The sequence below is a fragment of the Maniola hyperantus genome, chromosome 14 (assembly GCF_902806685.2).
Source record: "Maniola hyperantus chromosome 14, iAphHyp1.2, whole genome shotgun sequence".
NCBI lineage: Eukaryota > Metazoa > Arthropoda > Insecta > Lepidoptera > Nymphalidae > Maniola > Maniola hyperantus.
Window position 1 is genome coordinate 4,935,659 of NC_048549.1, and position 24,294 is coordinate 4,959,952.

Here is a 24,294-nt window from a genome sequence, read left to right on the forward strand (position 1 = left end):
TGAATACCCAGCCTTATGGATTTTGTTGGACGGCTGCGTTTAAATTTAGGAGTAGGTAGGTAAATAAGCTGTGATAGTGGTTAGGACGTCCGCCTTCTAATCGGTGGTCGGGGATTCGATCCCGGGCACGCACCTCTAACTTTTTGGAGCTATGTGCGTTTTAAGTACAATTAAATATCACTTCCATTAACAGTGAAGGAAAACATCGTGAGGAAACCTGCATGCCTGAGAGTTCTCCATAATGTTCTCAAAGGTGTGTGAAGTCCATCAATCGCACATGGCCAGCGTGGTAGACTATGACCAAAACCCTTCTCGCTCTGAGAGACCCATGCTCTGTAGTGAGCCGGTTATGGGTTGACGTAAGCACAAATTCACGGTTTTGAGATTTTACCCCTTACGTGTGATAAGGCCTTTCTACCTGCCAAATTTCATGGTTCTAGGTCAACGGGAATTACCCTATAGGTTTCTTGTTGACAGACAAGACAGACAGACAGATAACGAAGTGATCCTATGAGGGTTCCTTTTTATTTTTGAGGTACGGAACCCTAATAAAAGGCTAAAATCGTACTTTTGACATTACAATTGACACAATATAAAGTTAAAGTGGCGCGTGAGAAGTCATTCTGTACGCATTATACAATAGTAGTACCTACCCAATTTGAATAAATGATTTGACTTTGACAACTAAAACCCTTAGAACCGGTCCAAAAACTTGAGACTTTCTCTATAACGTTAGAGCCCCACAATGAAAGGTATTTCAGCTGAATGGTAATATGAAAGATCCTTGCATTATTTGAGTAGGTAGTTACAAGTTAGGCCAAAGGGTTATTGTACCTTTTAAAAAACAAACATGAAAAAAATTCTCACGATTCATAAACCTACTAATTATGCAGCACGATTTTCTTTGTAAAGAGAAACGATTTCAGTACGATAACCTACTAACCCGACATAGCTTGGGCAAAAAGAAAATTACTAGTAACAAGAGTAGGTACCTACATGGTTTTTGGCTTCGTTAACGACATTCTGATTGCCAGAAATAATACAGATTTTAATAGTTTTCGTGAGGTCATAAATTATTATGGTCACTGACGAAATTAGTACCTACCTTCTAAAACTTCATTAACCTAATTATTATTTTATACGTAGGTGGGAACGTGTGTAGTTTGCTGTTCAATTATATTTTAAAAAGTTTTTAATAATTTTTTTTTAATTTACAGACTAGCGCTTGGCTGCAATCAAACCTGCTAGTAAATGAAGGTGCAGCCTAAAATGGAGCGCGCTTGCCCAGAAGATATTCACTCTTGACTTGAAGGTACCCATATTAAAAGTGGAGGGGAAAACTGATGCCAGAAATGAGGAGGCAAATCGCTTCGTTCGTGTCTGTTTTTCCCGCTAGCTAACTATATCTGTAGTCTGTACCAAATTTCTATAAAATCGGTTAAACGGATAGGGCGTGAAAACGTAGCAGACAGACAGATAGACACACTTTCACATTTATAATAATTATATGCATGAAGGCCTGCCAGCAATCACTACCCTCATTAGCACTACCTATATTAAAAATGCGAGAGTGTGTTTGTTTGTTGACTTGTCCTTTAATCACCTCGCAAGGAGTCGTAACGGATTGACGTGATTTTTTGCATGGTTATTCTTGAAGACCTGGAGAGTGACATAAGCTACTTTTCATCCTGGTAATCAAAGAGTTTCCACGGGAACATTGAAAACTTTAAATCCACGCGGATGAAGTCGCGGGCATCAGCTAGTTTTTACATAAAAAGCAATTACTTGCCTACATACAATTTTTATAACATGCACAGAGTACCTATTTAAAATAGTTGTTAAGTAAGCAAATATAAATGCATGTAAAATCCGACTTACATAAATTATTCTAATACGATTTATTTGTCACACCAATACAAATGTAGCCGAAATTATACCTACGCGCTACGACACTGATGCTACGAACTACGACATCGTAGCAGCCACGTTAAAGTTACGTAACGAGATGCGCTCGCATCCGCAGTATTTGCCAAAAAAATACATTCAAAAAAACTTACCTTATTCATTCCATTCCCCATTTTGTTGATGCCTTTAAAAATGTATTACTAAAATAGATTTTCGATAATGCTCTTCAATAACAACAAACGCTCAACTTTTAACATTATTCGTAAAATAAATAAACTTCGAAAATTACTATCGTAACTTATTTCGTACAATTCACTTAACCTCCGTCAATTCGTCAACAGTTTGTGTCACTATGGCTACATTGTTGACGCCGGGTGTCACGCGATGTAAGTATCGATATCTCAATCGACACTTACGAATCGATTCAATAAATTGCAACCGCACGCAAAATTGAATTAACAGATACGGGGCTAACGTTTTTATTTTTCCACGCGGATTTGTGTTATCGATCGTAATTTTCGCGGTGAAGGCAAAATTGAGTTGCTTGCATCACAAAACACATGCTTCGCTTCTGGCTGACGACGCGCCACTGCCGGGCGGCCGGCAGGCCGGGCGTCAATGCGTCTCCCAACCTTCGAGGGATGCAAGATGTATCGATAGTTTCAAAACTTATTATGTAGGTACCATATTTTTTAGTTAAGCTAATACTTTTTTAGGGTTCCGTATCCGAAGGGTGCCTATTACTAAGACTCCGCTGTCTGTCCGTCCGTCTATCTGTCAATGGGCTGTTATCTCGTGACCCATAATAGGTAGAGACATGAAATTTTCACAGAATGTGTATTTCTATTGCCGCTATAACACCAAATACTAGAAATTTTAAAATTGCCGCAACAAAAATTAAAAAATAGGTAAATAAAGTGTCATTTCTTATACGATGGTACGGAACCCTTCCTGGATGAGTACGACTCGCACTTGACCGATTTTCCTTTTATTAATTAACGCACAGAATTAACGTCATAACTCCGCTACTCGATTGCGGTAGAATGACAGCTAGAATGTCACGATCGCAATCACCTCAGATTGGTTGACGCTCGCTCACACTCACTCAAAATAACGAAAAATCTATTTTTTTCATCGATGTATGATATACCTACCTATGTCGATGATTTTTTTTAATATTCTCTTTGATAATTTTTTTGCCTCGATAGCTCAACGGTTATAGGAGCGGACTGAAAACCGAAAGGTCGCCGGTTCAAATCCCACCCGTTGCACTATTGTCGTACCTACTCCTAGCACAAGCTTTACGCTTATTTGGAGGGGAAAGGGGAATATTAGTCAGCAATTTGGCTAATATTCTTTAAAAAAAAATTTAGCCCCATAAACTACCGCTATACAAAACATCACAATCATTTTATTACTGCAGTCCAAGACCCTATTGGCGGCTAAGTCATATACTATAGTTATATACAAAATATTTACTTAGAACATTGTCGCCAACGATCTTAAAAATATATACCTAGGTAATAAAATATAGTCATCTAATGTTTAAAAACAGTTTAAAGATTAGTGTTTTTATCTACATCATACATGTAGTAATAATATGTAAAAAAACATATTTTACTGTCGATAAAAGAAATCTAGAACTCCCTATCAACGTTAAAACCGTAAAGTAGGCATGTAAAGCCTTCCAAATATACGTGCACAGTATTTTTTAATAACTTTCATAAAGTTAGAACAGAGTTACAATGCAAAGAATGCACCTAAATCTAATTTTACTAAGAGTAGGTACCTACGTAGACAGTAGATATCAATTAAACGTAGCTGTAATTTTGTATTATTTGCCACAGACTTTAAAACACAAAATTGTTTCTCGGAAACATGGCCTTCTCAACTTCTATTTTATTTCCACTACCAGTAGGTAGGTAAGTAAGCTGCTTATTAAAAATCATTTATATACAATGTAAATTAAGTATAATAAAACTGGAACTGGACGATTTCTGTACATTAAACATACCTATTTTGGAAATTGAAAATTTTGATCGGGGGAAACATTATCGATATATAGAGTATAGACCCCAAAACAATTTTTTTGGAATTCTTGTCTGTATGTGCAGGCATCACGCGAAAACTACTGAACGGACTTAAATGAAAGACTAAAGAGAGTGACATAGGTACTTCCTTTTTATCACGGAAAATCAAAGAATTTCCACAAGATTTTTAAAAACCTAAGTTCACGCTTCAGGGCATCAGCTAGTTTCTATACAAATAGGTGACTGGCCACCCGTTGTACCTATACTTACACATATACATGTGGACATAGAATGAGAAGGGTTATTGGCCATAGTTCACCACGCCAGCCAAGTGTGGATTGGCAGACTTTACACAACTTTGAGAAAATTATAGCGAACTCTTAATCATGCATGATTTTTCTTCACCGTTAAAGCTAGTGATATTTAATTGCCTAAAACGCACATAACGTCGAAAAGTGAGAGGTGCGTGCCCAGGTTCGAACCCCCGAACCTCCGATTAGGAGGACGACGTCTTAACTTAAAGTTAAAGCAAGTTCAATACATTCTTGTACGTAATAAGATTTTACACCTACTTGTTGATAGGTACACTAAGTAATTATACTTAACCTACTTAACTCGAGCGCCGGCATATAGGCCAACAGTGGCATAGTGTTAAGGGGGATGATTTATGCAAGACCGTGCCGGGCCCGAGTCGTGCCGCGTCCGAGGCAGCAGATTGGGAATTTGTATGAGGTCACATCAGACCGTGCCGTGTCCGACTCATCCGAGCTTCGTCCTTGTTACGTTTCTTCATACAAAATTGCGATCTGTGGATTGGCGGCTCGGGCCCGGCACGGTCTAGCATAAATCATCCCAAGGGACAGACTGACGGACTAGACGAAACTATAATTAAAACACTTGGGCTACTGCGGAACCCTAAAAATTGATGTAGGCAGTTTTTTAAAGCTTTGTGTTAACTTCACTAGTAGGTACCTATCAGCTAGAGGTACATTTCGGTTTCATTTCAGTTAGTGCCTAGCCTGAATAACACTATCTGATTGTATGATGGAACACCGCCGACTCCGACACCTTTGATGTTTCACTTCAATTTCCTTTATTGCAAATGCCGGCTTTCATTTAACTTTACCTATTCATAGGAACACTTACAATTTACGCTAATGAATCGATATTTCGTGACCTACCTTTGTCTGGTGGGAGGCTACGGCCGTGGCTAGTTACCATACTATCGGCAAAGCCGTGTCGCCAAGCGATTCGGCATTGAATAAAACTACCATCAAGTTAACCCGCTTCCATCACTTACCATCAGGTGAGATTGCAGTCATGGGCTAACATGTAAACTGTAAAAGAAATTAAAAAATCTACCTACTTTATCATTAAGTGTAACGTGCCTCTCTCAGCGTCAAATTCCTCATTTATGGAGGTCGTAATCCCTTCCATTAATCACAACAATACAGGGCAGATGGTAAGGAAAATAATGCACTGGGCTCCACTGCACATCTGTAGTGACATCAGGACAAAAAATATCATATGTCCATCGGGGGATGCAAGCTATCCCTTTGCGAAATTACATCAAAATCGGTTAAACAGATTGACCGGGAAAAGCTAGCAGATAGACAGACACTTTCGCATATTATATAGTATGGATTATTGATCTAACTATGCGAGAGATGTCCGCGCCACGTCCTCGCATTTCGTGCTCGTTGTACCTACTCTTGCCATTTGCCGCGTCAGAATTGTGTAAAGCATAGACACGGCATAGAGCTATTGGTTTCGACATCAATGGTGTAAATGATGATAATAAAACATAATATTTTCAATTTTCATAAAATTGTTTTAATACTTTAAAGGTATGGTATTACAAATCACAATAGGAATGTATATTTCTTTTTTAAATAAAAAAACATTATTCTTAATTTCTATCAATATAAAATACTGCAAGTAACAATTTTAATTCACTACCCTGGAAATGTTTCTTGAACTTTTTGAGTGCTTTTTAAGTTAACGTTAACTGTGCGTAGATTGGCCAAAATAATTTAGGCTGAGATCTATAGAGGGCACTTTGACTTTGCTCAGACTCAAGATTGAGTTCAAATGAGACAGATTTATGTATAAGATATAGATCTGTCTCGTTTTAACTCTGTCTTAAGTCTAAGCAAAGACAGAGTGCGCTCTATAGATCTCACCCTTAGAGACCCTAAACACGATGTTTCACATCCAAAATAACAAACCCTAAAGTTAACGTTAACTTGAAAAGTTACATTAGAGCCACCAAATACTTAATACTGGCTAGCTACAGAAGGATCACTCCGCAAGGCGCAAAATCCTTCGTTCAGAAATCTCGGAGATTTCGGTGTACATAGGTAGATAAACACGTTGGCGGGGGACAGGGGAGTATGCTTTGTTGTGATTGGTGGACTAAATAGTCAGACAATGTGCGGAATGATGGTACCGAACGGGCGTGTCCGGCTTAGGCGTCTATATGTATAGGTGGTGGTCTGTGGTGTAGTATAACCGAATTTTTAGTAAGTAATGAAAAGTTCGTTGCGTGCCGTTCTCTAAGTAATGTGTAGGTTTAATTAGCATCAGTGACTCATTTTTGCTGTCGCGCCACTAGCGCCAATCCTTGTACGATGAGTGCGGTCCCCAGCCACCACGTGATAGACGAGGCTTCATTGAACAGTATTACGCCAATAATGCCCTAAAAATAAATTATTAAGTAACTAAGTATTACTTAGCTTTCTTATATTTAAGAAAAAAAGAAAAAGGTCAACAATTGAATTTATTTATTGTAAACTAGATGATGTCCGCAACTTCGTACGCGTAGCTTTGTTTTTTGGGGTCCCGTACCCGAAGGGTGCCCACGGGACCCGTACCGTAATAGTGAGCCGTAATAGGTGAATTATTGTTCTCAAACGTGTGTGAAGTCTGTCAATCCGCACTTGGCCAGCGTGGTGGACTATGGCTAAACCCTTCTCATACTGAGAGGAGACCCGTACTCTGTAGTGAGCCAGCTATGGGTTGATCATGATGATGATGATGAATAGGTACAGTTGAAGTTTTTTACAGAATGTGTATATAATACCTACAGTTGAATAATATTTTCTTTAAATCTCTTGAATGTTTTGAAATACCCACCCCATTTTTTCTTTTGATCCTTACATTTCATCCTTCTCTTATATTAAGTGGGTACTTACTTTTAGAATTTATAGTAGGTAAGTAATTTTGAGGAAACATGAGGCCCTCAAAATGCCTTTAGAAAATCTGAATACTGAATCTTAACTTTACATGAATCTTATATTTTATTAGGCAGGTTTTTGTCCACTTTACTCATAGTTTTATTTTAATTAGTATGAAGCCTATTGATACTGTTCTAACTGCAAAAGTTTGTCTCTGTAGGTCTTATCCTATTTGTTAGCATGATGCACATAAACAATTAATAAAGATGCAAACTTATTATGTTCTAGAGAGAAATAGAAATTTACACTGAGGCTGAGATACTATGAGCATACTTAGACTTTGCTCAAACTTAAAATATTGTTAGAACCAGACAGTGTTATAAGGTTGGCATGAATATGTCTTGTTTTAACTGAAACTTAGGTCTGATTATAGCCAAAGTAAGCTCTATATATCTTAGACTCAGCTTTAAAAGGTAAAGTTTGTAATTTGTATGCTTGGATGTAGGAGATGATCTCCGAAACAATTTATCCGACTTAAAAATATGTTTCACAGGTAGATAGCTACTGCTAGTGGTAGAAAGCTATAAATTATAATTTATTATATTACTAGTTGCCCTGGCGAACTTAGTACCGCCTAACAGTCGATTCTTTTTCAGGATTTTTAAAAAAAAATCTCTCAACCAAAAAAGTAAGGACCATCCTCGTACTTTAAGGAATATTATAAAAAAAGAATTAGCGAAATCGGTTCAGCTGTTCTCGAGATTTGCGATCAGCGACACAATCAGCGATTAATTTTTATATTGTAGAAGATGTAACATGGTTGAAGTTGCAGGCAAATAAAACAATTACATACAGATAAAATATAGCTAGATGCAGAGGATATGACAGTGGGTGCCACAGAGTTGGTAGCTGCATCCAGGGAGCGTAAGTAACACCTGCAACCCCAGGTGTTAACTAGCACCATAATTACAAGCAAAATAGCCCATATTAAGTAACTATCACCCTGCAAATAAAGAACAACATTATGCAGTTTATATGTGAAGTGAAATAAGTATTGAAAATAATCTTATACATTAAGATAATAATATTTAAAGTCCTATTTGATGTTCTTGGTAGGTGCCTAGTCATTTAATCTAAACATTCAAAGGACAGTCAATTTATTATCAAGAATGTCCAAACAAAAAAAATTGTCACAAAAAATTTTCAATTTTAGGAACATGAATTCCTTCAATTAAGTTACCGAATTGCATCATGTTATAATACTAAGAAAGTGCTTAACTGCCCCACGGCGAACCTTTTCTTTTTTATATTATAATGAACTAAATGACACTGAACCAATGTTTAATGCAATATGTATAAACTCAGATTTGAGGCTACAATGACTTAAGTGGAATAGCAAGAAAAGAAAGGGCACATTCACAGCACATTTATAATAGGTATTATTAAAAACTTACTACAACAAAGCGTGTTCCAGATAGTTTCCCAGCAGTGCTACCCAATGATGACCAAACTCCAGCCATAAAAGCCTCGTACAACATTGTATTACCTACCTAATAGGTTAATTGTTTACATTCGTGTTTACCGTGTCTAGCTCTAGAACTAAGAGTATATAATCACTTGCTCTAGAATTCACCGATAGTCTTAATGAATTCAATTAAACCCCAAGAGATGCCCAACATTATATTATTATTATAATCACTACGACCACAACCACAGCACCCTGAGGTCTAATTTCTTATATTTTACTATTAAGTTTTTTTTTAAATCATGCTTCTAATAATTTTGATTTTTCATTATTTTGATTTTAATAACCTAAAAATTTCAATAATTTTAAAATTTGACTTTTGACAATAATATAAATATTGCAGATGATATAGGTACATAAAATATGCATATAAATAATAGTTATGCATATATATCAATATGCATATAAAGATAGTATAAAAAATCTCCATAATTTTAGTTTGTGCAATTAGAACTAGATGGCGTTTTATCAAAAATAAATTACGGTGCGACAAGGCTATCTTGGCGCGTGGCGAAATCGGAACTAACGGTGCCGTCAAGTGTCCCCTTTGTTCTTGTTTGAATATTCTAAGCCTTTGTTCTCCAACAGCGCCCCCCTGTCAATGTCAATCAAGTGGCAAGAGAGCCTTGTCGCACTGTAGTCTGGTATCTCTACGACTTCTCATAAAGCAAATTAAGAAGAAGAAGATCTCTAAGACTCAAAAAGTTTTATTTACTACTAGGTGCTACTAGCCACAGGACACTATTACTCCTATGCTACTAGCTGAAGCCCGCGACTTCATCCGCGTGGAATTAGGTTTTTAAAAACACTGAGGGAATTCTTTGATTTTCCGGGATAAAAAGTAGTCTATTTCACTCTCTAGGTCTATATCTATACCCATAGACTATATGTATAGTCTATAGTATACCCATGCAAAAAATCACGTCAATCCGTTGCACGTTGCGACTTGATTGGAGGACAAACCAACAAACAAACACACTTTCGCATTTATAATAAGGGTACTATAGCAACCTTGACATCCATGTTTGTGCCACATTTTTGTTTACGCAGTGTTACTGCATCCGTGATCCATCCATTCAAGTGTACTGCTGGGATATTCACTTATAAATTCATGCTAAATTCAACATAACCTAATACCTATAGAGAATGCAGTACAAAAATCATGTGTAAAGAAAAAAAGAAAATTTAGTTTTAAATAATAAATTACGGGTTTTGTTTTATTACCTTAACTTTTAGTACTGAAAGTACTTCTTTCAATGTATAAAATAATAAATAATGCTGCTGAACTAAGAATAAGACTGAATTTCTGCCATATTGCGACGTGTACCTAAGCGGGATTATAATTTTTGATTCGTATTTACTTTGAAGTCACTACCTATAAAAATAATATATGAATCAAACCTGCACATGTGTTATACCTGTTATACGTATAGCTATATAGTTGACCTTAAAAAACTAGTATCCAAGGCCGGAAAAAATTTTAAAAAAATTACATACAATAGTTACTGCAATTAGAAACAGATGGCGCCACTACGAAAGATTAGCTGACGTCTCTATTCCAGTATATATAATGTACTCTGTGGTTTTGGTTTCTCTATGCATTCAGGTATTGCATTTATTCTGAGGTACATATTGTTACCAGAATAATGAAAGTGGCGCCCTCGTTGTCCCGTTTTTTGACTCTTTTCTGTCAATCCTATACCTACATCTTAGTGCATAGTTGGCAGCACTGTCGGAGTATAGACAAGAGAACTGTTGGACACTTGACAGTTGACAGTCACAAACACAGAATACATTTACACAAATGCCCATTCTCAATTCACAAATTATTTCATATTATTCATTTTACAACGATTAAGCACGAAGCAGGAAAAAATATAATATTATTAATACATTCGTAATTCGTATTCCGTTTGAGAAAGGCAAACCGTAAATTTAGAAACCAGGCTCTATAAAGTAATTTTGTAATACTAACACAATTCACAACAGCTATGAACTACATCAAAAATGGGGACAACGTCCTAATCCTATGGAATAATAATGACCCAAATGATCTAAGCAATTTAGTTAGTGAAATTCAAAGTGTTAAGGCCTCTGTTGTTCTCGAAAACTCGAGTATGATTGCTGAAGGTAAGATATTCTACCCTTTTTTTATAGTTTAACTATTTCAAATAATAAGTGTAAGCTATTTTGTACTTCGTATTCCTTCTTCCATATCTTTCAAACTTGTACCATCAGCAACAAAAAAAATACCTTTATTTGAATTTAACTTTCTTTTTGCAGGTTCGAGGCCTTCTTCGTCATTTGATATGATAATATCAAACTGGTTACCTCCATACACAGTACAGCACAGTGATAGTTTACTCGCCCTTTTAATTAAGTTACTAAAACCCAGTGGTAAAATCATACTAAAAGATATATTAGATGTTAGTTCAGTGCTCAAACTAAATGGATTTTTAAATGTCACAAAAACTGCAGAAAATGAGTATTCTGCTGAAAAACCTAAATTTGAGGTAAGGAGTTAATTACATATCATTGTTTTTTAAACTTATTTGCTAAACAAAGTAAATTATTGTTTCAATTTAGTTTAATATACTGTGTAATAGTCTCATCCGTATAATACCTAATAATGTAATGTTTATATAGAAAAACTTGCAGCACCCAGATAAGTCTACAAGACTTAAGGGTGTTAAGAACCTATATAAATAGCTATATTTGTTATGAAAATAAAATATAAATATATGCTTTTAAGTCTTATGGATGAGTACTTATTACTATCATATTTTTATGAACCTTGAACAAAAAAAGACCTAATAGTTCCTAAGGCAGTTTGCCTGTATCTCCTATGGTTTTATATTTCCCCACACTATCCTAGTTAAAAAAAACGCTTTTTTATTCAAAATGAGAAGATGTCCACAACAAACTCAGTTAAAATTAAAGTACTTATAATTACTTATCTTCATATGACAGGTAGGCGCTAAAGTATTCCTTAAGCTAAACAGCAAGCCAGCAGTATGGAAACTGGAAGACACAGTAGAGGAGGCATGGGCGGGTACCAATGATGATGAAATAATTGATACTGATGTTTTGCTGGATGAGGATGATCTGAAAAAGCCAGATCAACAGTCTTTGCGAGGTATGTCTATATAAACAACAACAGTCAAATAAGTACTTAGATAAGTACTTACTTAAATAAGTCTTTAACTAAGGAATATGTTTGGATTTGTCAGTTTTCACTTAAATAGGAATACAGTTCTTAGATTTTTTTTCTTTTTCTTGGATATTTTTGATTTACAGCTTACATTTCTAGGTTTATGTTGAGACACTGTAAAAGTTTATTTCAATAAACAAAAATTTAATTTCTAATTTTTTACTGCTAAGTAATTAATATTCATAAGACCATGTTGAATTTTATAAATTTTTAAGTGTTTCTTAAATATCCATTTTGCTTAAAATCGGCATTGTTGTGGCTTACTTATCTACAATAGCTATCAGAAGTGCAAGCTTATCGCTTGATTTATCATGATGATAAAGTCAGTTGAGGTTTTGTGTTACAAAATAGTAAGGGGGTCATACAACGAGGTTTTGTGTTCCAAGTATTATGACGCGCTTGAATGTCGTGCTTCAATGCCAGGAAACCTGTTGTTGTTAATAATATCTTTATTGTGCCTCTATTCATGAATGATTTGATGTTAGACATACTGGTGCGGAGTCGATCACAGTGACGCGTCTTTTTACCCGACTGCACAACGCAAAGAAGTGGTTATGTGTTCATCAGTCTATATTTACTAACCTACCTATATTATAAACGAAAGTGTTTGGTTTATAGGTTTGTTTGTTTGTCCTTCAATCACGTCGTAACGGAGTAACGGATCGACGTGATTTTTAGGGTTCTGTTCCTCAAAGGGAAAAACGGAACCCTTATAGAATCACTTCCTTGTCTGTCTGTCTGTCTGTCAAGAAACCTAGAGGGTACTTCCCGTTGACCTAGAATTATGAAATTTGGCGGGTAGGTAGGTCTTCGACCTGTTTCGATATCCTATTCGCAACGATTTTAGACAAAGTGAATAATATCGGTTCGACTTCAAATTTCGATACCATCACGATAATAATAACGTCGCAAATCACGATCGGCCGTCGCAATATAGTATTTCGCTCGATATATATAGTTTTAGTTTAGGGCGCTATCGGATACAAGATATTGAAACAGTATATAGATTTAATAACTATCCCTATACGTCTTGTATCACCCACTCCTAAGAGAAAGGAAATGACTAATCACATTAAAAGGAGATCCTCTGTGTGTATGTTTGTTATACAATAAATACTTAATGACGCATAGCTTTAGTTTTAAGTTTTGCGTGAAAATTATCACCACTATATCATCATCTTACAAATGTAAACCTACTATCAAAAAGCGTAATTTTTTTTACCTACTTTGAATAAACGTTTTGACTTGGACTTAATGTTTCAGTTTGTGCAACAACGGGCAAACGAAAGGCGTGTGCAGATTGTTCTTGTGGCTTAGCTGAGGAGTTGAGAGGGGAGACCAAAGATACGCCTAAATCGTCTTGTGGAAGTGTAAGTTTGATTTTATTTTACACGCGACTTTACAACATTGGTTAACAGGCAGACACACTTTCGCATTTATATTATTAGTAGGTATAGATTACTATGTAATGTTGGTAGCATTTGTACGGTGTCATCCACAACCCATATTATAAATGCGAAAGTGTGCTTGTTTGTTGGTTTATTGGTTTGCTGGTTTATTGGTTTGTCCTTCAATGACGTCGCAGCGGAGCAACGGATCGACGTGATTTTTTGCATGGTTATAGTTTAAGACCTGGAGAGTGACATGGGCCACTTTTTATCCTGGAAAATCAGAGTTCTCACGGGATTTTTAAAATCCTGAACTCAAGCGTACAAAGTCGCGGGCATCATCTAGTTAGTAATATACGACTCACGATAGCGTCATTGTTTTGTCCTTTCACAAGTAAGTATACGTGACTATCCACATGCATTGCTCGGGCCTTGTTAGCTTATAATTAAAGCGTGTGTTGGCTATAATCCGCTGAAACGTACGTAGTTTTAGCGGATTGTACCAAACTAGCTGTCTCGCCCTGGCTTCGCTCGAGTGGATTTTTGAAAATCGTTGAGGGATGAATTTTCGGAAGTCTTGAAACACGTGCTTCTTCATTTCTGGCCGAAAGCCCTTATACACAAATTTTCATAGATATAGTACTTAACTTAAAAAGTGTCTGCCTTTGATACGAACTTTAATCCCCTTTTGGGTGGAATTTTCATAAATCTTCTCTTAGTGAGTGTCTACGTCAAAAAAAACCTACTGTCAAAGTTTCTGACCCCTGCAAGCCGTGCGTTGATATATTAGTCAATCAGCCGAGTCAGGACAAGTCTTTTTATTATGTACTAGCTTATGCTCGCGACTTCGTCCGCGTGGACTATACAAATTTCAAATTCCTATTTTACCCTCTTAGGGTTGAATTTTCAAAAATCCTTTCTTAGCGGATGCCTACGTCATAATAGCTATCTGCATGCCAAATTTCAAGCCCCATCCATCCAGTTTGAGCTGTGTATTGATAGATCAGTCAGTCAGTCAGCTTTCTCTTTTAGGTATATACCTAAAATAACTAGCTTATTCCCGCGACTTTATTTATTTATACTTTATGGTTTTAATTTTCAGTGTTACCTCGGCGACGCGTTCCGCTGCGCTACGTGTCCTTACCTCGGCATGCCAGCCTTCAAGCCAGGAGAAAAGGTCATGTTGGATCTCAAGTCAGATATATAAAACATTATACCTACTGTAGCTTCTTTATACGCTTCGTATTTCATGTTGTGATTCCTTATTATAATAAATTAATTTTGTCATTTATAAAGGACAACTTTTATTTGACTGCTATTGTATGTGATACATACCTAAGGACATATGGGTGGTCCCGTGTGTCAGTTTTCGAGCCACTAGTAAAGGTTATGTTGGGTCTCTGTAGCCTGAATTACTGAAGCCTCTTTAAACGCTTCGTATTTCGTGTGGTGATTCCTTATTGTAATAAATTAATTCTGTCACAAAGGACATCTTTTTATTTAGCTGCTATAGAATTCTGTTGGAAATTATGACTGTCTCTTAGGTTGCCAATTTTCAAACCAGAAAAAGTTGTAGATACTTTATATAATAGGCTTCATAATTCATGTAATAATTCTTTATTATAATAATGTAAATAAAATAGTATCTAATTTTTTAATAGAAAGGTGAATGAAATCAAACAAAAGTATTAGCAAATATTCAATTATACATATTCTCTTTTCTTTTTACAAACAGTTAACTTAGTTTTAACATATCATCGTTCTATAACATTTTTTCATTTACATTAATCTGAAATAGTACTCATTTCGCTATACAATAAAATATACATAATATATAATATTTGCCGTATTCGTCATATAATTATATAACAATTTATATTTATTTATCTATTATTAAATGACACAACATTTCTCTCCCCCTAATTTGTTACATATTGAAAACAGTATTCAAGTATTGGTCAAAAGTTGTCAAAATAAATCAAGTTTAAAATTATTTTTTTAAGTTTATTCTGTTCTCAATATGCTATCACAAAATTATCTATGGTAGGGTGAAATAATATCAAATATTTTATTGAGGCTGAACCTCTTAGTCAGTATATTACCAAAAAATCCTGCCAATCTATGAATACAGTACTGCAAAGGATGGCACAATCATTTGTGTCAAAAAATCTTGTTAATGTTGCTATTGTAAATTATTTACTAATATTAAAAAGGAAACCATTACTGGCCGTACCTAAACATTGGCAACATTTACTTAAAAGAAGTTCCTATGGGCCTAGAACAGAGCCATAAAGCCAGTTAAAATCATGTTAAAATTATCTTAGTGTTTCTTTCAATATATTTTATTGTAACTTTATTTTTAACACCTAAATTATCAGTCACACAACACTCAAATACTCCTACCAACACTTATTAAATCAACAAATCAGTTTTGAAAGAAGTACGCTAACCTAGGCAAAAGTAGGTACGCGATGTTGCCAGTTTAAAAAACACCGTACCTATATACCGGCGTATTTATGGTATTTTTTAAAATTATCGATTTTAAAATTGGGGGAAAAGTATTTTAGAAAAAATTACAATTTAAAATAATGCCTAGAGTTTTTCGTTTTTAAACTTCAGGTGATTAATTAATTATTATTACAGAGACGCAAAGCAAGCTTTGTATACTTAATAATTATAATTAAAATAAATTGTGGAATGGGGCTTGTTAAAAGTAATTTTGCATTATTTTATGTTTCATAAATCAGTAAGTGAACATTTACAGAAAAAAATGTTAAAGTGTAACTCATTTATAAATGTATGTTTTTGTGCCTAATAGAGAGGAAATTAAGATAGGTACTATTTTCATAAATAAGTGCAAAGGAATGACTTAATTAAGGGGTACCCACGCAAGGTCACCTGCAGGGACTACACAAATTCAGCTCTTAAAGTAGTTGACACACTAAATATTTATATTAAAGGCGCGGAAGAACATCGATTGTGCCAATACCTTAATAAGTTCGATAAAACTTTAGTAAAAAAGCTTCGTAACAAGCGCGATTGTGCTCTAACTTCTTATCACCCTTCAGGGAAATATCGCATTAATACTTTTTTGAATTTGGATTTTAGGAAATAATACTTTTTGTAACGAATTTTGTACTAAAAGATTGTCCATCCTGTCTAAACCAGAGCGTCGCGCGCCCAATTACAAAATAAATGCCCCTATCTTCATAATTTAAGTAATATCTTCGAAGAAACTACTATCCCACAACATTCAGTAAAGCGTCCCAGTCTTTTTAAAAGTTTATTTTCATCAAATTGAGATCTTGCTTAGACTTGATAGCGACTGGCTCTGACGGCCACCGTTCGCGAGCACTCGGCCGCGCGGATCGAGGCATCGTTTCGAACCCAGTCTTAAAGTTTGTGAGGTAGGCTTAGTCATGATCTAATGAAAGCGCCTTGTTAGAAAATACCGATTAATAAAATGAGATCTTTCATTACAATTAAACATAATAATAAAGACGATAAAACTAGAATATTACATACATTATACAACAAATTATTAACGTTTTTTTTACAAACACCGTCCGCCGCCGACGATGCCATGGTCGGAAAATATTTAACATATAAATAACAAACGCGTCACATTTTACGGTACAATGAAACTTTCATAAAATGTGATCATTGATTTCCACGCTGTGTTTGACTGCATCGAAGCAAGGGACTTGCTGTGAACTATTATAAGCTTTGTTTGTCATAAAGGAAAGAAATCGCAAAACTATGAATCCCTAGATACACCGGTACGTCGTTGGAAACTATAAGCTGTCGTCTGTCGATTTTCCAAATAAAGTATTTATGTATTTAGCAAAGTAAATAGTAAATTACACAATATAAAATGTATGTTAAAACGTTTTACTATGCTCCACTTAATATATAAAATCAATTTGATAGTGATATGGCCATATGCTTTTGTCGTTATGTCAATAACGTATATATGTATATTAATCACAGACTACTTATTTTCTTTAAGTGTTATTCAATCTGCGCATTACCTTCGAGTATACAATAACTATACATTTTTCTTACCAATAATCCATTTATTATCCTAAAACATATATATTTCTTTTTAATCAAGCAATACTTCATACCTACTCTGACCAATAACTACAAAATATCACAGACGGTGTATTTATTATGTATACATCTTCTCATAGAAAAGTTATGTGTATCACACATGGACGTCAAAAACCAATAGAGATGGCATCTATATAAAACCATGACCATTAGACATAAGTTATATTTTCTTAATACAATATATAGTTGATATCGACAACATTTTATATTAACCATGATTGAATTATTTGTCTGAATATTAGTACAGCAGAGAACCTACAGTTGTCGAAACTACACCTACTGAACCAAGGAAATAAGCATTGGTTTCGCTGTGAATAAATTATAACTATTGAATACTAATTACCAGTACGCTTAGTAAGAGTTTTTGTAATTTTCGAAAACGAAATTAGATGTCGCGATTTTCTACAAGAAGCCCCACGTGACCCAGAGCGAAAACTTTAAAATAGGCAATAAAGAATATACGACTTTAAACAAGTGGTTTAAGGTCCGGTCCATTGTAATAAAATCGAAACTCACTAAAATCACAAAGTTTTTGAAAAGTACAAACTCGTACTAAGAATACTGACCAACATTTGACTTTTAGCAGCAAATTCATTTGATAGAATATACTAATTCCCAAAAGTGGATATCTGGGTGCCATTTGATAACAGTTTTGTGTTTTATCAATGCTAAAAATCGAATTGTATGTGTCTGATTGATTCTCAGGGGTCCTGTGATGTAGGAAATCCTGTGTGCTATACTAAAACAAACAGTCATTTAAAAAGGACAACATCCATCCCATACACCATGTCGGAGGCCTAGTATGGAATAAACACCGTATCATTCACTTAAAATGCTCGCGTATTGCGCAAGTGGGTTAAATAAGCGACGACAATGCATTGTATAGATATGTCTGCAGTCACAACCATGGAAACAATAGAACGGATGACTGCTCATTAAAACAATATTGAGTTGCCGTCACGTAGTTTGAGATCTAACGATAGAAAATTCTAGTAGGGAATTCATGACAAATTGGGTATTTGACTATATCAAAAATAAATTATTTCTCAGTGATTATTAAATAGAGGGTCTTCCAAAATACGTAAAATCCACGTGTTTCGTTAGTTTTAAGTGTAATAATCATTTAAAATTATCGATTAAACTAAAAAGTACGTCATTATGATGTGACGTCACTTTTCAGTATTTCATAGAATCTCGCGTACGAAAAAAGAAAATGGCGGACTACTAGGTACGCCAAAATCTTCAAAGCCGTTTGGCATATTATCGTAACCCGGGTGTCATGATTTTCTAATTTAAAAACTTAGGGCCGCAGATTTCAACATACGCGAGGCAACTGTAACTCCGAGACCCGCGAAACAAGAATCAGTCAAGTTTAAGCACATCACTACTTTACGAAACTAACATTCATTGTACCATTGTTTTACACACACTGCTATAACGGTAGATTTTAAATCTCATTATTTATCACAATATCTAACCTACATTAAGATCTGGTAAATGTGTTTTTATTTTGTGCTCATATTCATTTGTTTACCTCACTTAAAACGAAGAAATATTATAATATGATTCTGCATTAGGAAGCGAATGTTTTTTATATAATGGTCTGCCCAATTTCTGATCAAATCATATAGTTTAACTTTGGTTGTAAAAGTTAAGTTATTAAATTATATTTTATACAAACCTTATAATCAGAAACTGGTTGAATTTCCTCCCACACTATGCTTAATGTAGGTATCTTGTAGCAAAATTATTAGCACCTATTGAGCATAATCGAGAGCTTTTTTAAAAGAGTTGCATAATGTTAACGAATATACTACTAAGCTGTAACTGGCTAAGCTTGTGTTTGTGTGAGTGATCGGAAAATTGTTAATCTGGAAGTTGAAATAATGTACAAAACGGTGTAAAATACGTATGAGGACACCCCGTGCACACACACAAACGCAGAGCTGATCCTGTAGGCAAACTACCGACTATCAGAAAGTATGGCTCATGAGGTTAACTTTTTATTTATATAACGACTTTGGATGGCTACAAGATGAATGTTGCCAGTTACATGAAGTGCTAGTTCAGACATCTTAATTAGCGCTAATGCAAACCGTAACTTAGGAGCGTCCTAATATTTCTTCGATTCGATTCGCGCAGTGCTTTTACAACAATTAGTGCCCGGCACATCGAACTTTAGAAAGAAACAAGCGGCAGCTTAGGTTTCGTACAGCGTTATCTCTATCATTGAGACAAGTCGACGACAAAACGTCAAATAAGTATGAGCGACAGAGACGATCTTCTTACGAAGCCGAAGCTTCTGAATTTATCTTTATCTAATGTTCGATGTGTTATCTTTTCCGCCGCGTACTGTGCCTGCTATGACCTGCAGAGTCCCTGATCTATAGTTGAGCCATTACAAAGTGCAAACTGAGTCATAAATCATTACGATCATAGGGTTGTGAGAATGCTGCAGAAGTCGTTATCGATAGAGAGATTATTTCCTTAACCCCTCCCTCCCTCTATATAACCTGTTATCGACTATCGACCAATTCTTTTTTACACAACACCAGAGCATCAGGTTCCAGTTCTATAAGTGCTGCAAGTGCGAGCGAGAAGTCTAATAAAAATAATGTATAACTCAGTTAGCACGTTCATAATGGCTCAACTATAATGTTTAATTTATTTGCAGTGTTCGTGCGTTTCGGACTTTAATGAGGAGTCATTTCGCCTCTTTCCTGCATATCCGTACATTTATTGATTTATTTGATTTGATATATTGATTTATTTGCGCTTTTCTGACCGAGTGATATTTTACCGCGGTTCAAATCGCACGGCTTGCATCCGCGCGTTTTCCGTATGTCTGAACTAGCTCTAAGAGTAGCGCACAACAACTTTGAGACATATTACGCTATACAGTATGCGACTGTACCTAAGTTACATATTTACAATATTGTACACGCATATAGAAGCACCCGACAGAAAAAGCACCTAGTTTCCGAATAGAATATTAAGCGTACGATTGTGGATTGCCGATCGCTGTAAAACATCACCACTATGAACCATACGTACAGACATTATATTTATTTCTAAGGAAGAAAAGGAATAAAGAATCCTCTTTTTTAGAATTCCGTACCTCAAAAGGAAAAAACCGGCCAAGTGCGAGTCAGGCTCGCGCAATGAGTCGTATTTTGTCGACATTTTGCACGATAATTCAAAAACTATAATGCATAAAAATAAATAAAAATCTGTTTTAGAATGTACAGGTTAAGACCTTTCATATGATACACCACTTGATATAGTTATCTCACTTCGAAAGTTGAAAATACTAATTATTAGTTCATGACCACAATTTAATTTTTTTTGTGTGATCTAACCCTAAATTCACGGTTTTCAGATTTATATTATATATAATTACGACTGTAGTACGAAACCCTCGGTGCGCGAGTCTGACTCGCACTTGGCCGGTTTTTTCCTCCTTATCTTTAAATCACTGGGTAATTTGTAATGTTTTTGCGGTGGTTCAGAGTCCTCTAAGTAGATGATCATCACTTTCAATGCAATACCCTTACCGGTTTTTCTTTATATTGGATGAGAATTTAAGATTTAAGTTTTAATTTTAAAAATGCTAGAAATAATATTTTTTGCTTAAGCCCGTGATTACACCTGAAAGTTTTACTCACGTAAGTAGCTTACGTAATTAATTGACAGCAAATTTACTAAGCTAAATGACACTTATAAGAATGTTTACATTAGTAAAGGAGAATGACAGATCCTGGCCCACCAATTTACACACAATAGAAGTTAATGATAATTATCCTAGTATTAAATAACCACTTAAAAATTAAAAATTGTGATTTTAAACTTGCGGATGTATTTATTAGTTTCCATTTAGTTTCACAATATTGTAGGTAAATTGCATATAACCTAGAATCATTGTGACTTAAACTTAGATTTAATGAAAAACCGCAAGTTCTAGAGGTGTTAAATCCTATGTTTAGTTATCAGTGATGAAAAAGCAACAAAATGCTGCATAAAGCATACGTGTAAACGACTTTTATATAAAAAAATGGGTCACGGTTCTATAGAAATTGTCATTGTCCTTTGTCGTAAGTTAATCATGTAAACTACTTACGTTAGTAAAACTTACAGATGTAATCGTGGCCTAAGGGCGTTTGTGCACTCATCCGTATTCGGATCGTATCCGTTATTCTTCGAAGTAGCGGTCATACAAATACCTTATTCGATTTTTATTTTTACGGAATCCGTGATTTCACGGATGAGTGCACCAAAAGCCCTAACGCGGAATGTCTTGAATTCCAATAAACAGTATGTAAACGTTTATTAAATTCATCAAGACCACAAAAATCAACCCAAGTAAATGGTTTTGCATTAAAGGCGTCATAATATACTCCAATCTGTTGTAGGCTTGTAGCTTGAACACAAATCTCTAACATTAAACTGAACCGAATTGGGCTAAAAATAGTGATATTCCCTTTCCTCGGGGAAACTGTAGATGACCTACTTTTAGACCTGTCATTTTAGTTTGGGCATTTGGTACAACAGAAATAGCATCGATTCTGTTGTAAACATTCTCTAAGCTAAAATGCGACTAATTTTGTCGTACAAAATCTCTTAACAAACAAATTTGACAGGTCTAAATCTACTGCTATTATTTTCTGCAAGTAGCATTATGCAAGGGACAGTAATATATTTAGACCTGTTATTTTACTTCAGAGATTGAGTACAACACATCAGAATTATCCGCAGTGACAGGCTTAAATTTATTGCTATCCCTTTTATAACGCTCACTGCGGAAAAGGATAGCACTAGATTTAGGCTTGTCAATTTGGTTTTGAGATTGTGGACAACTGAATTAACCACAACACGTACTTAAAAATCAGTTTTAGATTGTAACCAAAACGGGGCTCTTAGCGTTATATGAACAACGTATAAATATAAAGTTTCATTAAAGCGATGGCGGACAAAATCGTTCAACGTTTTTTTAGAGGCGGCCCTTCCTCGATGACGTCAGAGGCGGACCAACGTCGTTTACGCGCGTCCTCTTTCACACTGAGGTTTTCTGGATGCGTTTGTGGGGGTGCGGGCGCGAGACTCGGGCCTACGGTTGTCGTGGTCGGCGCCGCGTGCTTGCGTGCTACTAAGGATACGCATACGTCTCCAACTTGCAACCTTTGCACGTGGAGACCGTACCGCGCGAGCGTGCGCTCCGGCTTGCACGACGCCCAACCTCGGCCGTAGACGAAAAACGGGTGGTCTACTGTTGATTCTAGCTCTACCTGTAAACAAAACATTAATACGTTAATTTGAATGAATTAAATACTATTTTAGTGTTTAAACTATCGTGAGTGATATCCTGTGAGTCGGTTATTATTAGTTACCTATATGAAATACTGATGGTGTCCGCGACTTCGTCCGCGTGGATTTAAATAAGCCTATGTCGCGGGATAAAAAGTCACCTATGTCCATCCCCGGGATCTAATTGCTAACTCTGTACTAAATTTCATCAAAATCGGTTAAACTGTTGGGCTGTGAAAAGTTAGCAGACAGACAAACAGTTCGCATTTACAGTACGCGGCAGAAAGTAATGTACATCGACATTTAGAAGGAGAGAGCAGATTTGTAGAGCGTTGTCTCTGTCGTTGAGACCGACAAAACGTCATATAGGTATGAGTGACAGAGGCAACGCTCTACAAAGGCGAAATGTCATTCTAAAGGCCAATGTACATTACTATCTGCCGTGTACTGTACAATATTATATGGATAGTATGGATATTTATTTGATTGACTTTGATAAACTATTTGTTAGTCTGGTTTAGTGGGACGAGCATAAAACGTTCGATTCATGAAGGTTGGCCTCAAGTTTGGGTCTGAAACTACACTGTAGGTATGTATATTCCAACTTACACCTGTAATATCGGCTTCCTGCCATATTGTGCCACACGCGTCACGCACGTCTGTCTCACTTCCCAGTCGCATGCCAAGGAAGGGGTTACTCTGATCCATGATTACTCTATAGCGTGAGGCGTATAGGAGCAAGACGACAGTAATAGTTCATACATTACATCTATGGGAGCTTGCCGTTCATCTTTTCACTAGGCGCGCTATATAGGCTTGATGTATGGAAGAACTCGATATCGAAAATAGCCTTTTAGATAAGCCCTTTTCCGTTTATATAAATATTTGTTTATTCCAATCAAAGCTTAAAAGATTGGGGTGCAAAATAGGTTACACAGTTGAATTAGAATAATATGTGATACCTATTTACATTAGAATGAAAAACATTATAGGTAGGTACCTACTTACTACACGAGGCAAATAAATCATGTTCTCTTTACGACAGTGATAAGACTTCCCAACAATAAAGATAAAATTGGAATGTTTTGATGAATTCACATTTTTGATACACAATGTATTTATCTAGGAATATCTGGATTTGTACAATGTAAACGCTTCGATATTGCAAAAAAACTGCAAATTGCAAATATGCCTATAAGTAGCTTATGCTTGCGACTTCGTCCGCTTGGACTACACAAATTTCAACCCCGTTTTACCCCCTTAGGGGTTGAATATTCAAAAATCCTTTATTAGCGAATGCCTACTACGTCGTTAATAGCTATCTGTATCTGCATACCAAACAGCCTGATCCCTCAAGTGGTTCGAGCTGTGCGTTGATAGATCAGTCAGTCACCTTTTCGTTTTATATATTTAGTATTTACTGTTACCTATACGCTCGCCTTTGCTGCTATGGATAATAATCATATTATCTCTGTGTATAGTCTATATGCGCCCTTCAACTTTTACGTTGCGTGTATACGCTGATTTCATACCGACGGCGGTAGGTTATCATCATCATGATCAACCCATCACCGGCTCACTACAGAGCACGGGTCTCCTCTCAGAGTGAGAAGGGTTTTGGCCATAGTCTACCACGCTGCGCTGG

General features: G+C 35.8%; 4 protein-coding genes across 6 annotated transcripts in view; 1 reads left to right on the forward strand and 3 right to left on the reverse strand.

The window, feature by feature from the left end:
- The window catches only part of LOC117988070 (dual specificity protein phosphatase 22-like), a 54,097-nt gene extending 51,593 nt beyond the window's left edge, over positions 1–2,504 (reverse strand). For all 3 annotated transcript variants that reach the window (XR_011237522.1, XM_034975162.2, XM_069502977.1), the window contains exon 1: positions 2,058–2,504. Coding sequence is in view for 2 of the 3 variants with exons in the window: in XM_034975162.2 (XP_034831053.1) it covers positions 2,058–2,078 (21 nt within the window). In the remaining variant the exon portion in view is untranslated. The remainder of the gene's footprint in view (positions 1–2,057) is intronic.
- Positions 2,505–5,752: 3,248 nt separating this feature from the next.
- On the reverse strand, positions 5,753–8,985 carry LOC117988079 (transmembrane protein 42). The gene is made up of 3 exons (XM_034975173.2): positions 8,566–8,985; positions 7,965–8,114; positions 5,753–6,633 (listed from the first exon to the last, which is right to left on the reverse strand). The coding sequence occupies exons 1-3, from the start codon at positions 8,647–8,649 to the stop codon at positions 6,526–6,528; spliced, it is 342 nt and encodes a 113-aa protein (XP_034831064.1). The 5' UTR covers positions 8,650–8,985; the 3' UTR covers positions 5,753–6,525.
- A 1,442-nt stretch (positions 8,986–10,427) lies between these two features.
- CIAPIN1 (cytokine induced apoptosis inhibitor 1) lies at positions 10,428–14,530 on the forward strand. Its single transcript, XM_034975168.2, has 5 exons — positions 10,428–10,766; positions 10,920–11,149; positions 11,607–11,772; positions 13,111–13,217; positions 14,338–14,530. The coding sequence occupies exons 1-5, from the start codon at positions 10,628–10,630 to the stop codon at positions 14,440–14,442; spliced, it is 747 nt and encodes a 248-aa protein (XP_034831059.1). The 5' UTR covers positions 10,428–10,627; the 3' UTR covers positions 14,443–14,530.
- An 875-nt stretch (positions 14,531–15,405) lies between these two features.
- Positions 15,406–24,294, reverse strand: part of Atx-1 (Ataxin 1) — a 61,983-nt gene continuing 53,094 nt past the window's right edge. Inside the window, exon 4 of the mRNA XM_034975164.2 lies at positions 15,406–22,630. Coding sequence (XP_034831055.1) covers positions 22,325–22,630 — 306 coding nt within the window. The 3' untranslated portion in view covers positions 15,406–22,324. The remainder of the gene's footprint in view (positions 22,631–24,294) is intronic.